The sequence below is a fragment of the Trachinotus anak genome, unplaced genomic scaffold, assembly GCF_046630095.1.
Source record: "Trachinotus anak isolate AG129_WGS33_773 ecotype Australia unplaced genomic scaffold, CSIRO_AGI_Tana_v1 ptg000016l, whole genome shotgun sequence".
Taxonomy (NCBI): domain Eukaryota; kingdom Metazoa; phylum Chordata; class Actinopteri; order Carangiformes; family Carangidae; genus Trachinotus; species Trachinotus anak.
Window position 1 is genome coordinate 25,470,001 of NW_027273867.1, and position 13,448 is coordinate 25,483,448.

The window sequence follows — 13,448 nt, forward strand, 5'->3', positions numbered from 1 at the left end:
ATTTGGAGTTGAGCTGCAGTAACTGAGTCCACTGAGAGTCTACATGTGACGTGTTTAAGGAACATTGATGACAAAAAAACAAGGCTGTTTTCTTCATGTTTACGTCAAACTAAAAAAAATAAATAGATTGGAGCTCATGTTCCAGTCTGAATGTGACTGAAGCTCCGGTCTGTGTCCTAAAAGCTTTTTTTGTTTCTTACCTGCTGAGTGAGTCCATCTGTTGCTTCTTGGATTTTTGCTCTTATCTTTGAGAAACAGAAAAAAGGAAACAGAAATATCTCGTCACTGAATTAATGACAACAGGAACATTTACTGTGTGCATCAGAGTTCAAAGGTTATAATTTCCACCAGTATCTTCTGCCACAGTTGTATCTGTGTTGGATAAGTAAAGTCTCACCACACTCACAGGAGGAAACTGAACATGTTCTCTGGCTCAGCCCACAAACACAAACCTTTGTGTCTTTGTGTTTTTCTCTGACAGTGTGTCAGATTCTGCCGAAGGGCGTGGTCTCAGTGATTGGACCCGCCTCCAGTCCTGCCTCCGGGTCCACCATCAGTCACATCTGTGGGGAGAAAGAGGTGAGTCACATCTGGCCTCAAAGCTTCTGCTGTCTTGACACCTTGCACTGTACCTTGGAAACAGGTTGATTTTCTGTCTTTTGGACTTTTTATGGAATTTATGTTTTGGCTTTTGTTAATTTCCTGTTTTACTTTGATATTTGATATTTCCCTTGTGTGTCTCATAGTTGCTTTACTTCCTGTCTTTGTCCAGTTTCCCTCCATTGTGATTGTCTGTCCCACCCTGATGTGTTACACCTGTGTCTTGTTACCTGCTCCCTCCCTGTATATTTAAGCTGTGTCCTAAATCAGAGCCTCGTCCTTCATAGGCTGCATTTGATTGGACTGTCCCGTTTCAAAGGCTCCTTCAAATGCAGTTCAGAAATGTGTCCATTTCCTGGGCCATGAAGGATCCGAGGGGCGGATCCTAAGTTTCATTGTGCGCTGGTAATGAAAATAATAAGGACTTGAAGCAGCAACAGGTGAAGGGATGGCTACAGCATGACATAGATTCTGTCTCGACACTTCGGGGAACGACTGGTTTGCTGTAGGTCTATAGACCTCATAACGTAGCCGTCATTTCAACCGTCGCTGCTTATAGGCTCTAATATGTCCTCAAACACCACCAACAGAGAGCCTGAGGATCACACTGTAAAATCTAAGTCTTGTGTTTCAGCTCAGTTCAACAGTAACTGTGAAAACCAAGAACCTGAAAACCTCGAGTTGTGTTGTCAAGGTTGCCAGGTGACAGAAGCCGTGTTTTTTGTGATGCAGCAGTGAGGGTGTTCACAGATGGTGATGCACACCGAAAATCGTCCGTAGAGCAGACTGTCTCATTTCGGGTCGGCCTTCGTGGAGGCTGCTGCAGACTGTGTCCTCTGAAGTATGTGGCCCCTGAATCAGGAGCCAGCTTTAGTCTCTGTGCTCCTTGTCTTTGTCAGTTCGTCTGTATTTGTCCCCGCTGTGTTCCCCAGTGTCTCCTTGTGCTTGTGTTTGTCCCTGAGTTTTTTTTACTTTTTTTCAGTTTCACCTGTCAGCAAGACTTCTGGTGTTTTTTTTGTTTTTTTTTTTTGTGTTAGTAAATCTGTGAACTGTGCCAGCTCTGCTTTGGACTTGTTTCTGCGTTTAGGCTCCAAAATCCAAAATCCTTGATAGGACATGTATTCTTCAAATATTCGCTCAGCACTGGTGGATTTTTGCACTTCTAAGAAAATGTGACTTTGACAAACAGAAAAGACTTGATGTGAAGTTTTACCAAACTGTAGTAAAGTGGAGTTTTTTGTTTTTTTTTTGCAGTGCTGTTCTGAACATTGCACCTCAGATGTTTCTGCTGCAAGGTCAAACACGATGAATGAAAATACAAATCATATTGTTATAAAACAGCTTAAGTGAGGCAGTGGTTAATGAAAAGATGATTGAAGTTATAAAGATATGATGTTGCTCAGATGAAATGTTTAGGAGAGGTGTCGTTGATGTGCGGCCGTGGATTCTGAAACTGTGCTGATGCAGAGAAAAGCTTCACCTGTCAGGCAGCAGGTGTCAAACTATTTCAAGGATTTAACTTGTATTTAACCATTTTCCTGAGTCCATCTCCATCTGCCTTTAAGCCTTTAACCGTCCTCATATCCTTTTCCTTTTTGCCTGACAGGTCTCATATTATTGAATTCACAGCTTGGATTTAAAATAAGCTGCGCAGATCAGAGTGAAGCCCTGTTGAGCTAATTACAGTTTAACGTTTAAACCTCTGCAGGTGTGAACTAGGGTGACCAGGCGTCCGGCTTTAGGCCGGACAGTCCGGATTTTCAATGCCCTGTCCGGCCGCTGTATGTTTGTGTAGCCTATTCAGCTACACAATGTCCTAGGGTGAAATCACCCTAGGACATTATGCGGCATATCATAGTAATTTATTGATATGCCGCATAATGTCCTCCTTTTTGGTGTTATGGAAATGGTCACTCTAGTGTGAACTGAGTTCAAATCACTGAGCACCGGATCACACAGGACACTTGGCCTCTGACCCGATTCCTCATTCATTCACTGATGTGATTAATTTTTCAATTTGTCATTAATTTTTCAGCTTAAATACAGACGCTGTCAGTCACATGACCTTTGCTCTGTGGAGTTTGGACTGAGACAGTGTCATTATTTCTGAAATCAACAGAAAAAGGTCTTGGGTTGTTTAATTTGGCTGTGATCATATGCTTTTTCCTCTATTTGTTTGAACCTACCAGTTCTAACTAAACAGCATTAAGAAGCCACAGACACACTGGCGGCCAAGAACTAAGAACTGAACCAGGTTTTGAGTTCTGTCTGTGTTTGGGCTCGGATCGCAGTGGCAGCAGTTTAAGCACCCAGGAGTTCTGGGTCTTCCCCAGGGTTTTCCTTCTGCTGAGATGTGCCCATGAGGACCTTAATCAGATGGCCAAACCACTAACACTGGCTCCCTTTCACACAAAGGAGCAGCAAATCTTCACCGGGCTCCTCACCCTATCTGTAAGGCTGATCCCAGACACCCGACCTTACGGAGGAAACTCATCTCGGTCGCTTGTATCTGTCATTCTTTCGGTTCCTATTCAAAGCTAATGACCAAATAAATTGGAAGCTACATCTCAGGGTCTCGTCAGTGTGAAATAATAACAATAAAATGATTAATAAAACCTCAGAGTGTTTGTAGTTGCTCTGAAGGTGGGTGAAAAGCCAGACGTCATAGAGGGGGAAAATACAGGAACTGTCTAAATAGGAAGATAACGGCGAGTTTCTCATAGAAGACATCCTTAGTGTTGCATTTTTTTCCCATACATACTTGTAAAAGAAGCAAAAAAGAATTCAAACAATACCCGCTTCTCATGTCTGCACAGCTGACCAATTATAGGGTGAAGTAAGAGAGGATACTGGATTATCTGTTTTCAAAAAGTTCGCTCAACACCGACATCAGAAAGTTGTTTCAGGAGAGGTTACGTTTGAAAATATCAAAACCTGACAGAAGCTCAAAGCTTTACACAACAAAATTGCCTGAACCTAAACTGACAAAAATAGGTTTGTGTTTCCTTAACTAGCCCAGTAGTTCCTGGGCCTCTGGGAAAGTTGCTGTCATGAAAAAAGGTTGTGAGAGTTCAGATAAGTTCCCTAAACTAAACAACGAAATGTGTTGTTTATCAGTACGCTTCTAAACTGGTACGGAAATGAAAGAAGAGATCACGGTCATGGTCCGGGTTAATGGTCACCAGTGGGAGCATCATCTTTCTTTAGTGCCACCATCAGGCCACAGTTTCCACTTGAAACATAAGAATCCTGTGGACAGAAAGCCGTGAAATCTACAAAGCACTTTCGTGCTCCCCACAGGACGAACCCTCTCCTTCTCTCTTTCTTTTTCTCCAGAACAATCCTCCCCATAGCTCCTGATGTGAATGCTCCCTCTGCGTTGAAGTGAACTTCAAACTCTCTCTGAGATTTCTGCATGACACACTTTTCTGATATCGCTGATGATCAGGGCTTTACTCTATTTTCAGATTTCCTCTTTGAGACGGAACAAAGACTTGATTATGAGAGAGCCTTAGTCTGATTAAAGCTTTCACGTCTGTTATCTCAGCTCCCTCTAAAGCCTGTGTGGTTTGATGGTTTTTGAAATATTTGTTCCCATTGCTGTCATCACCTGTTCTCCCTTTTCTCTTTTTCAATCTCTTGCATTTCTTTTTCCTTTTGTATTATATTCATTTTCTTTTCCTTTTTAAGTCATATTTCTTTTCCTTTCTTTCCTTTTGTGGTCAGTCATTTTTCCTATTTCTGTTTAATGTCTTTTGAGTCGCCGACATGAACATTGGCCTGAAGGAAACCCCGTCAGATGCCATCATTTCCTTTTTCTTCCCATGTGTTTCTTTTCCTAATAATTCTTCTTTGTCCTCGCTCATTCCCTCAGATCCCTCATGTGAAGATCGGTCCAGAAGAAACCCCGAAGCTGCCGTACCTCCGCTTCGCCTCGGTGACCCTCTACCCGAGCAACGAGGACCTGAGTTTGGCCATAGGATCCATCCTGCGCTCCTTCGGCTACCCGACGGCCAGCCTCATCTGCGCCAAAGCAGAGTGTGAGTCTGTCAGTGAAGTGTGTGTCCCTCTGCATCGCTTTATTTCCTCAGTTTGATGGTTGCAGCGCCGTCTCATCTGTTCCAAGGTTGAAATCATTTGATTTTACAGCTGCTGTAGCTGCTGTGCTGCTGTGCTGCGTTCTCCGGTCACTTTATGAGCTCAGCTTCAGCTTCTATCTGATTATTCATGTTTATCAGCTCAACCTGAGTCTGTGCAGTGTTTCCTGATAGAATTAGGTACTTGTGGAAGTGCTGAGTCGCTGAATGTGCTTTACCAGGGACAGTTGATGCGCATTAACAACAAGAAGTTTCTGCAAACTTGCAAGTTTGGTTCCTGTGTCTGGGGGATAAAGATCATTTGCACTTCTGGCATCAATTTAGGAGCTCGGAGAAGCTTGAAGATGAAATCTGATAATTAGTTTCTTTCAACAGAAATAGACAGTTTGATTTGTTGGGTGTGTTGGCTGAAGTGCACTGGACAGGATGAATAAAATAATGTCAGGAACTGACTGTAAATATGAAGTAAGGACAAAAGTGTGATGGAAGAGTCATGAGATTGAACTGCTGCCACGTTAAACATACTGTGGGAAAACACTGAGTTCCAACCCAGATGTGATTGTTAATTCAAAGGTATTTATTTGTGAGGAGGAGAGTCAATGATTAAGGGTTTCTAAAAGGGAGGACAGGGCAGACGGGTGCTGCTAATTCAAAGATTCAAGCATCACAAAAAACTATTTTTAAACTGACTTTCTAAAGCAAAAATAAAATGGAAAGAAAACTTCTCTACCTGTTCTGCCTGTGGCCGTTAATAATGTGAGCCATCAGTGCAGGTACTGACCCTGTCCAGTGGATCGTTTGTCAGTCAGATGACCAGAGTCACATGATCAATCCACATTACATTAGAGTTCCTGCAGTGAGAATGAAAGGGAAGAGAGTACCAGAGTCCCAAAAAGTGGGATTGGTGTGTCTTTAGCAATACTGTTTATTGATCTTTGGTCTTAAGTCTCATTTTTGATCTAGCACCAAAGTTTGTGGATTTGCATGTGCAGGTTTTATTGCAGCCGCTGCTTTAACTGCAAAATAAAAAAGCAACATGTTGGAAATTGAGATTGAATTATCAACATGTTGCTTTTTCTTAGCATTTCTTAGAGTAAACTAGAGTACAGTTACATTTCACTGAGCTGACAGTTTGAGCTCAGGTGTTCAGGAAGCTGGTTCCACAGGTGAGCAGCAGAGAAACTAAAAGCTGCTTCACCTGCTTCTGATTCTGGGAACACTGAGTGAACCTGTCCCAGATCACCTGAGGGTCTGGAGACCATCTACAGCTTTAAAGACCTGTGGTAGGATTTTGAAATCTGTCAGAGCAGTGCCCCTTCATCCTGCAGGGAGCTGATCAGCAGTCAAACTTTCATTCAGTCATCATGTGTCACTGAGTCACTGTGTGGATTAGCATCATCCTCAGACTGGATTAGAGTCTCTCTGATGAGCTGGATCGTTGGCCGTCGATCATGTAAAGATGCTGATTTATTCATTTGTTTCCTCAACACTCTTGTCTCCTCTCCTCGTGTTCTACTTTCCTTACCTCTGCCCTTTCTCCATTCCTCTCCTCCTGCTCCTCCTCTCTTCTTTTATTGATCTCTCCACCTGACTGGGCTGCCCCGGCTAACTGTTTTAATGTACCTCTGACTGTCTCTCAGTCTTTAGCAGTATCCTCGGCCTGTTAACGGTGGCGTTTAATGGGCCTGTATTGTTGCGGTGAACGCTGCTGTCAGCCAGTGAAACGCAGCGGGGCCCTGATGAACACTTTATGGCGTCGATTAGCCGAGACACGCCTGCTGCTTCTGTCAGGGCCCAACCGGCTCTGAATGTTAACGCTGCAGCTGCCTGCTAAAAGTTATTCAGGAAATATAATAATAATATAATGATAATAATATAATAATATAATTAAACTTTCACATCTTTTTAACTGTTTCTCCTCCTTTACATGTATTTTACATTAATATTTGTGTATCAGTTAAATAAAACGTAAACTTTTTTATGTATGTATGTATGTATGTATGTATGTATGTATATATTGTAGACACATGGTACACATATATATATATCCATTATATACAGTAGGGTCCAAAAGTCTGAGACCACTTTCCCAGAATGTGAAGACATAAATCTTTAAAATGAATAAGAAGAACATATAGAAACATATGGAATCTTTAAGTTAAATATAATTTAATTACACATCATTAACATATATGGTTGCAACAAAATTCATAATATAGATATTTTGAATATATGCACATATACAAGTTGTACTATCAGTATTTCATATGTTATGAACTTATATCTTATGTATATATGTGATTATAATATAAGTGGCACATCACTGTTGATACAGGGACATATATGTCATATATTACATTTCTGTTTGGGGAGGTTGCAGATTCATTGATACAAATTATACCACAACAACTAGAAATGATCAGTGACTGTAAATATATTGACTGTTTGAACCTAAAATAATAAAATGATTAATTGTATATAATTTGAAGGATTGAAGCTTTAAATTGTGTCAGTTTGTAATAATCGTCAGTTTAAGTGAATCCAGTCTCGTCTGTGTGGACACACGGGTCCAAGTTGATTCTCTGAGGGGAAATTAATGGACTTTCAGCCCAGTCACCTTTATCCGCTCCTGTGTTTATTGCCTCTTTTCAGGCCTGGACGTTTTTAGAGCAGCATCACTTACTTTCCTCTCTAATGACTCTGAGTCGCTTCAGTTTCTGGAAACAAGACGAACCTCAGAGTGTTCACCAGCCATAAACATTATTTTCTGAGGTTGTGGTTACTTGGTTACACTCTTCTTTCCCGCTCTTTAGGCCTGCTGCGATTGGAGGAGCTGGTTCGCCGCTTCCTCATCTCCAGGGAGACGCTGTCAGTGCGGATGCTGGATGACAGTCTGGACCCCACCCCTCTGCTGAAGGAGATCCGTGACGACAAAGTGGCCACCATCATCATCGACGCCAACGCCTCCATCTCCTACCACATCCTCAGGAAGGTCAGCGACTCAGCTTTTCTCACGGACTGACGTCATGGAAACATCAACGTTTCCCATTAACAAAGCACAGTAGAAAATATAATAACAATGTAGAATAGTAGTGACGTACTGAGGCTCAGATGTCCCGACGCAAGCTGCTGATGCTAATTCTCACAGCAGAGGCAGAGTAGTTAATGAGTGAGGCAACTACATGATGGATCAGATCTGTCTGATTCAGTTATAAACAGGTGGCTTCATGTTTCAGCCCTGGAGGTCAATGCTGGAGAAAGTCACTGTCAGACAAACAGTCCGGTCATGTGCCAGATGATCATGTTTCTGAGCAGGTGAATTTACATTGAAAATAAAAATATAAGGCAGCAACTGAGATGTGCAGAATAAAATCTGAACGTAATGTTTGAAGTTTCAGTCCCACCAGGATCCTGCAGAGTTTCAGTCTGATTATCGAGCTGCAGATTCTGCAGCATCTTTTCAGGAAAGCTGAATGAATTAGCAGGCATTGTGGGAAGTGAACTCCTGCAGGGCCTGATGAACGTCTCAGTGCAAACATGAACTTATTTTACTCTGCAGACGCAGCTGTTTAATGCACTTAACGGCCGACCTGAAACATCCTGAGGCTTTTAAAGAGTCTCAGCTGGGACTCGGAACCGTCCTGCTCCTCTCCTCTGTTTGACGCATCTTTATTTCCTGCTTTGTCTGTGTGTTTCTTCCTCTGTGGTGTTTACAGTGTAGAACAGGACCTTCGTTTCGTGCCAACCTGGCCGTTGGAGTCGACAGACTTTACAGCCCCAAACTAAATCCAGCAGCTCTTGGCAGGTTGTAATTTCCCTCTCTGCTCAGTAACCTTGGAGGCTGGAGAAGTCCAGAATACAAAATAACAGCGCTCAGTAACCTGCGGGCTGAAGTGGCGGGAAGCTCAGTGTCTGAAAGGTTAATGGTTTAATATCACAGGCAGTCTGCAGGGCTCTTCACTGTGAGGTTGCCAGTTGAAATCCCATCTGCGGCGGGAGGGTTGTTGTGTTGTTCAGATGCTCAAGATAAAACAGCAGCAGAGAAACAGTCATTTCAGCAGGTACTGCACCCAAATCACATCCAGGACTCAAATAATGAGCGAAGAGCGTGAAGAAGATCAGAAAAGGCATGACAGGAGCAAAGCTGGTAGCTGAGCTGAGCGTACCCACATCCAGACCTCAGAATATCCTGATCGTTTTGAGTATTGGGTGTTGCACATGTTTAAGGTCACAACAACATGATATGTTTCACTATCTTTCAAAATATGAAGCTGTTTGAAATCAGGACACGTTTTACCTACTGTAATTGAGTTGATGCTACCTGTGCATCATTTTTATGGTAAATAAGCAAATATCTACCAACTTGTATATTTTATGTGAGCAGCAGAAATAAGAAATGAGCTGGAGACAATTAAAGTATTCACGTATTGTATGTATTTCAGTCACCAGGCATCAAACACTGTAGTTTAGTCTGTCAGCTGAACCGCAGCAGGAATCATATCTGGAGGCTAACAGGCTAACAGGCTAACAACACAAAGTCTGACTCTAGTACATGAATGAATCTGGTGAGAGGTCCCAGATGGTCTCTTCAGTACACTCCACTGTCTGGGCCACAGCCCTGCATGAATGGGAAGGGTGGAAGTCAGCGAGTCTGTACAAGAGCGAGGTCAGGTGGAGGTCAGGTGGAGGTCAGGTGGAGGTCTGCTGAGCTGGGAGATGCTGTAGTTCTCAGGAGAACCTGCTCTCAGCTCTGCTTTGGTTTGGCAGGTGAACTACTCGTTGATATCTCGTTTGAGACTCAGCTGGACGTCATTGAAAAGTTTTTAAATGTCTACATTCCGTATGAGCACGTGATGTTATAATTCAGACGTGAACATTCAGCCCAGATTAAACCTGTAAATCAGCCAATCAGAACACGCTGAGCTGCCTCCAGCTGCTGTTTTCCCGCTCACTGTTTCCAGCGTTTTCATCACTGACACATCCTGCAGCTGAAGTCAGACACAGACTGTTTCAAGGTTGTTTCATGTGACTCAGGAACACCGACACAGTCTGTCAGGGTGAAACATAATTGTCTCCAATTAGGACAAACTGGAGTGTGCAGCGTGGAAAATATGGAGCAGATGGTTCAGAGGGAGTTTGAGGATGTTTAACTGAGCTCTCTCCTTCTTCTTCTTCTTCTTCTTCTCTGGTGACCTGCAGGCGAACGAGCTCGGGATGACGTCAGCCTTCTACAAGTACATCCTCACCACCATGGTAAGAGCTTCAAGCCTCCATCAGGAAGCATCTCCAGCCCCTCCCCCAATCGTTCACTCAACCTCCATTAACATCCACTTCTTTTCTTCTTTCCATGTATCCTCGTAAAGACGATGATCCTCGTCTTTTTCTGTGCAAGTGGTGGTTCCATAGGATCCTCTCCTCTTGTCTCCTCCTCTCCTTTCCTTTTCCTTCCTCTTCTCGCTCATCCTACCATTCCTTCTAAACGATCCTGTTACACCTTTAGAAATGTTTTTGGGTCACATCCTGAAACTAAACTCCCCAGGTATCTCTGTCACCCATTCCTCCCTCTCTTCCCTCATCTCACCCCCTGCCTCCATAACTCCCCTCTCCTCCTCTCGCTCTCTCTCTCCCTCTCATCAGAGATGCACGCTGGTTCCCGTTTCCGTTTGTCATCTTTATAATTTCCCTGTCCGTTATCGTGTCCTTGTGTGAAGAGACTTTGCGTGGACAATAACTTGTCTCGATCCCCGCCTCTCGTCGTGTCACAGACGTTAACGGAGCCGTTCACAAGGGCACTTCACGCGGTGGTCGCAGACCAAGGGCGAAACCGCCGCTTCAGCAGAACCCTGGATAGAGACCAACTGTAAAATTATTCCTCCACTTCTGCACTCACACACCTGCAGCGCTGTGTTTGACCTACCTGTAACTTTGTTTGAAACACGCTCTGCTGACTGTGACAGGTTTCAGGTGACAGATGTTATGTAGAGGTGGAGCCACAGTTTGGCTACGACATGACTGAGTTTAGTGAGGGTGGAAAAACAGAAACAAAACAGGAAAAAAAAGTAATGACAGCTCTTAAACCTGCGTGATTGATGAAAGAACAATGGCTGAAGTGACTGTGTGTAATGTGAAGGGGGTGACTGCCTCTTTTAGCTCCTTGTTTTGTTTCACCGCTCGTTCTATCTCTTCTGGTCTCACCTGCAGCTGCTGAGGCAGCCTGAAGCTGTGTAACGAGGGTCAAACCAAACAGCAGACAAACAAAACACAGCAGAGACAGTTGAGATACCTGCGTTCAGAATCTAATTTAAAGCTCCACCCATATATATATATATATATATATATTTTTTTTTTTTTTTTTTTTTTTTTTTTTTTTGATAACCCAGAAAACAGTCAGCCAATCAGGAGAGAGGATCAGAGCCTCTCAGTGTGACCTCCTATGAATGAAAAAGACAACAAGTTTCAAAAGCAAGAACTCTCTACACTCTGTGAGGTAATCATTCATGGGTATGGATCAATATCCTTATCAAAGCCCTGCAGATATATGATGGTCCTGTTCTCCAGGACGGAGCAGGACAGAATCTAAATCTCACTTATTGCTGTTTCACACTCGCATCCATCTGAGCCACGTTGAGTCTGACCTTGTAGCAGCTTCCTCGACTCCTGAGAACCTGGTTCTGTCTAAATGAACGTCCTGCTGCAGCCACAGTGTCGCTGCTGTCCTTCTGGGACGCTGTCGCAGCGTTTCCTCCCTCGGCAGAGCTGGCCGTCGCCGCCGCCGCTCCTGCAGCCAACAGCTCTTTGTCACGGCTGGCAGGGCCTACAGTCTGACAGCAGACTTGGCTGTAGCTGAAATTGATTTGGCAACTGGCAACCACACCAGCAACAACAAGAGCAGCAGCAGCAGCTTGCCGACTGGACGGAACCTGGCTAAGTAAATAAGTGCTGGAGAGATTCAGGGAAGAGAGGAATTACCCTCACACACAGGTCAGCAGCTGGTTCAGGGTCTGAGCGTCCTCAGGGTGTTTGACTGAAGCCCAGCGGTCTGGACCTTCTGCAGACACCGTTTCTGCAGACGGGGTGGATTCTGAGCCAGATTATCTTTAACCCGCCAGAGAATGATGATGACGCTCCGTCTGTCCAACACTGTGACGGCTGCTGGACACATTTCTGTCAAAATGTAGATTTTTAGGGCCTAAGCAGCCACCAGTGCGACGACCTCTTTGAAATGGTTCAATTTCTTATTATTTTTCTCCACTAAAAATGAATCACCTCTTTGAGGGCCTAAACATACTCAAACTTATGAAACTTTGTACACACGTCAGGCCTGGTGGAAATTTCATTGTTATGAGTCTTGCACATGGAAGTGGTCAAAAGGCTCGATAGCGCCCCCTAGAAAGTTTAATAAATACAGCCTCTAGGCTGCGTTTCACAGCTTCACGTACAAATTTCATTCGCTTACAAAAAAACCCAACAGGAAGTCAGCCATTTTGAATTTCCTCTGCAATTTTGGCACTGTGCTCACAATTTATGGGCATCGTACTTTAACAAACTCAGCATCATATTTGGTCTGATCTTTACTGAACAGGCTGCTCGTGATGCAGGAAACAGGAAGCTGCTATAACTCCAGCACACATTGTCCAAACTGGCCTGAACTTTATATGTTTGGTGAAAGTCCCCCTCTGAAGATGTCGATATGCCAACATCTAGTTATAATCATGGCATCACATAGAAACAGAATAAAACACACGACATAGCAACATGAGGAGCAACATTTTGATAAAGGAAGGAGCCATCATCTGAACCTGCAGCGTCTTGTTTTAGACACAGACCTGCCTGGACTGTCAACACTGAACAGCTGAAGCTAAACGTTTCATTGTCAGCATCTGTTGCCGAGCAAACACGAGCCCTCCCAGGGCCGAGCAGCAGTTTGATTCTGGTTTGTTTCAGCAGCAGAGCTCAGCGTGACACCGACTCGCCTTCAAGGACTATTTGAAGTTCTTTGAAATTCCCCAACGTTTGATGTCCGTCTTTTTTTTTTTTTTTCCCAAGCCCTTTTTTCTCTGTGCTACCCTGCTCTGAATTTGAAAATTCGACTTGACGTTGTGCAGCCTGCAAAAGAAAACTCCAATCAAGCTCTTCACTTGTTTCTGTCTTCCTCCTCCTCCTGCCTTTCATTCATCCTTCACTCGTTTAGGCTGTGATCTTAAGTGCTCGTTGTTTCTGCGTCTGACAACTTCTGCTTTTTGAACAAACTGTTAACACACATCACACCACACAGCCAGAAGATATCCCTTCCCTTTTCTCTCTCTCTCTTCCTGTCTGTCCCTCAGGACTTCCCTCTGCTCCGGCTGGACGACGTGGTGGACGATCAGTCCAACATTGTGGGCTTCTCCATGCTCAACAGCAGCTATCCCTTCTACCTGGAGTTCATCAGGAGCCTCAACCTGTCCTGGAGGGAAGGCTGTGATATCAGCCCGTACCCCGGCCCGGCGGTGAGAGATGTCTCCACACTGACACACTGACACACTGAGAGCAGCCAGAGTTGATTTTACACATTACAATACAATTATTTCCCCGCAGATTTCAAACTGATTAATAAATAAAGTCAGCAGAGGCAGAGATAACCTGACATCTCAGTTATTTCTCTCAAGATAACAATTTATAAAAAATAACATTTTCACTGTTGTAGTTATTTTTAAAACATCATTACCATATGAATGTGTTTCAGTTACACCATTATCTTCAGCTAATAGA

At 43.7% G+C, this 13,448-nt stretch overlaps 1 protein-coding gene across 4 annotated transcripts in view; it reads left to right on the forward strand.

The window, feature by feature from the left end:
• Window positions 1-13,448, forward strand: part of LOC139634518 (glutamate receptor ionotropic, kainate 5-like) — a 446,396-nt gene that overhangs the window by 103,059 nt on the left and 329,889 nt on the right. For all 4 annotated transcript variants that reach the window (XR_011693977.1, XM_071500988.1, XM_071500989.1 and 1 more), the window contains 5 exons: window positions 482-579; window positions 4,475-4,640; window positions 7,511-7,689; window positions 9,897-9,950; window positions 13,025-13,186. Coding sequence is in view for 3 of the 4 variants with exons in the window: in XM_071500988.1 (XP_071357089.1) it covers window positions 482-579; window positions 4,475-4,640; window positions 7,511-7,689; window positions 9,897-9,950; window positions 13,025-13,186 (659 nt within the window). In the remaining variant the exon portion in view is untranslated. The remainder of the gene's footprint in view (window positions 1-481; window positions 580-4,474; window positions 4,641-7,510; window positions 7,690-9,896; window positions 9,951-13,024; window positions 13,187-13,448) is intronic.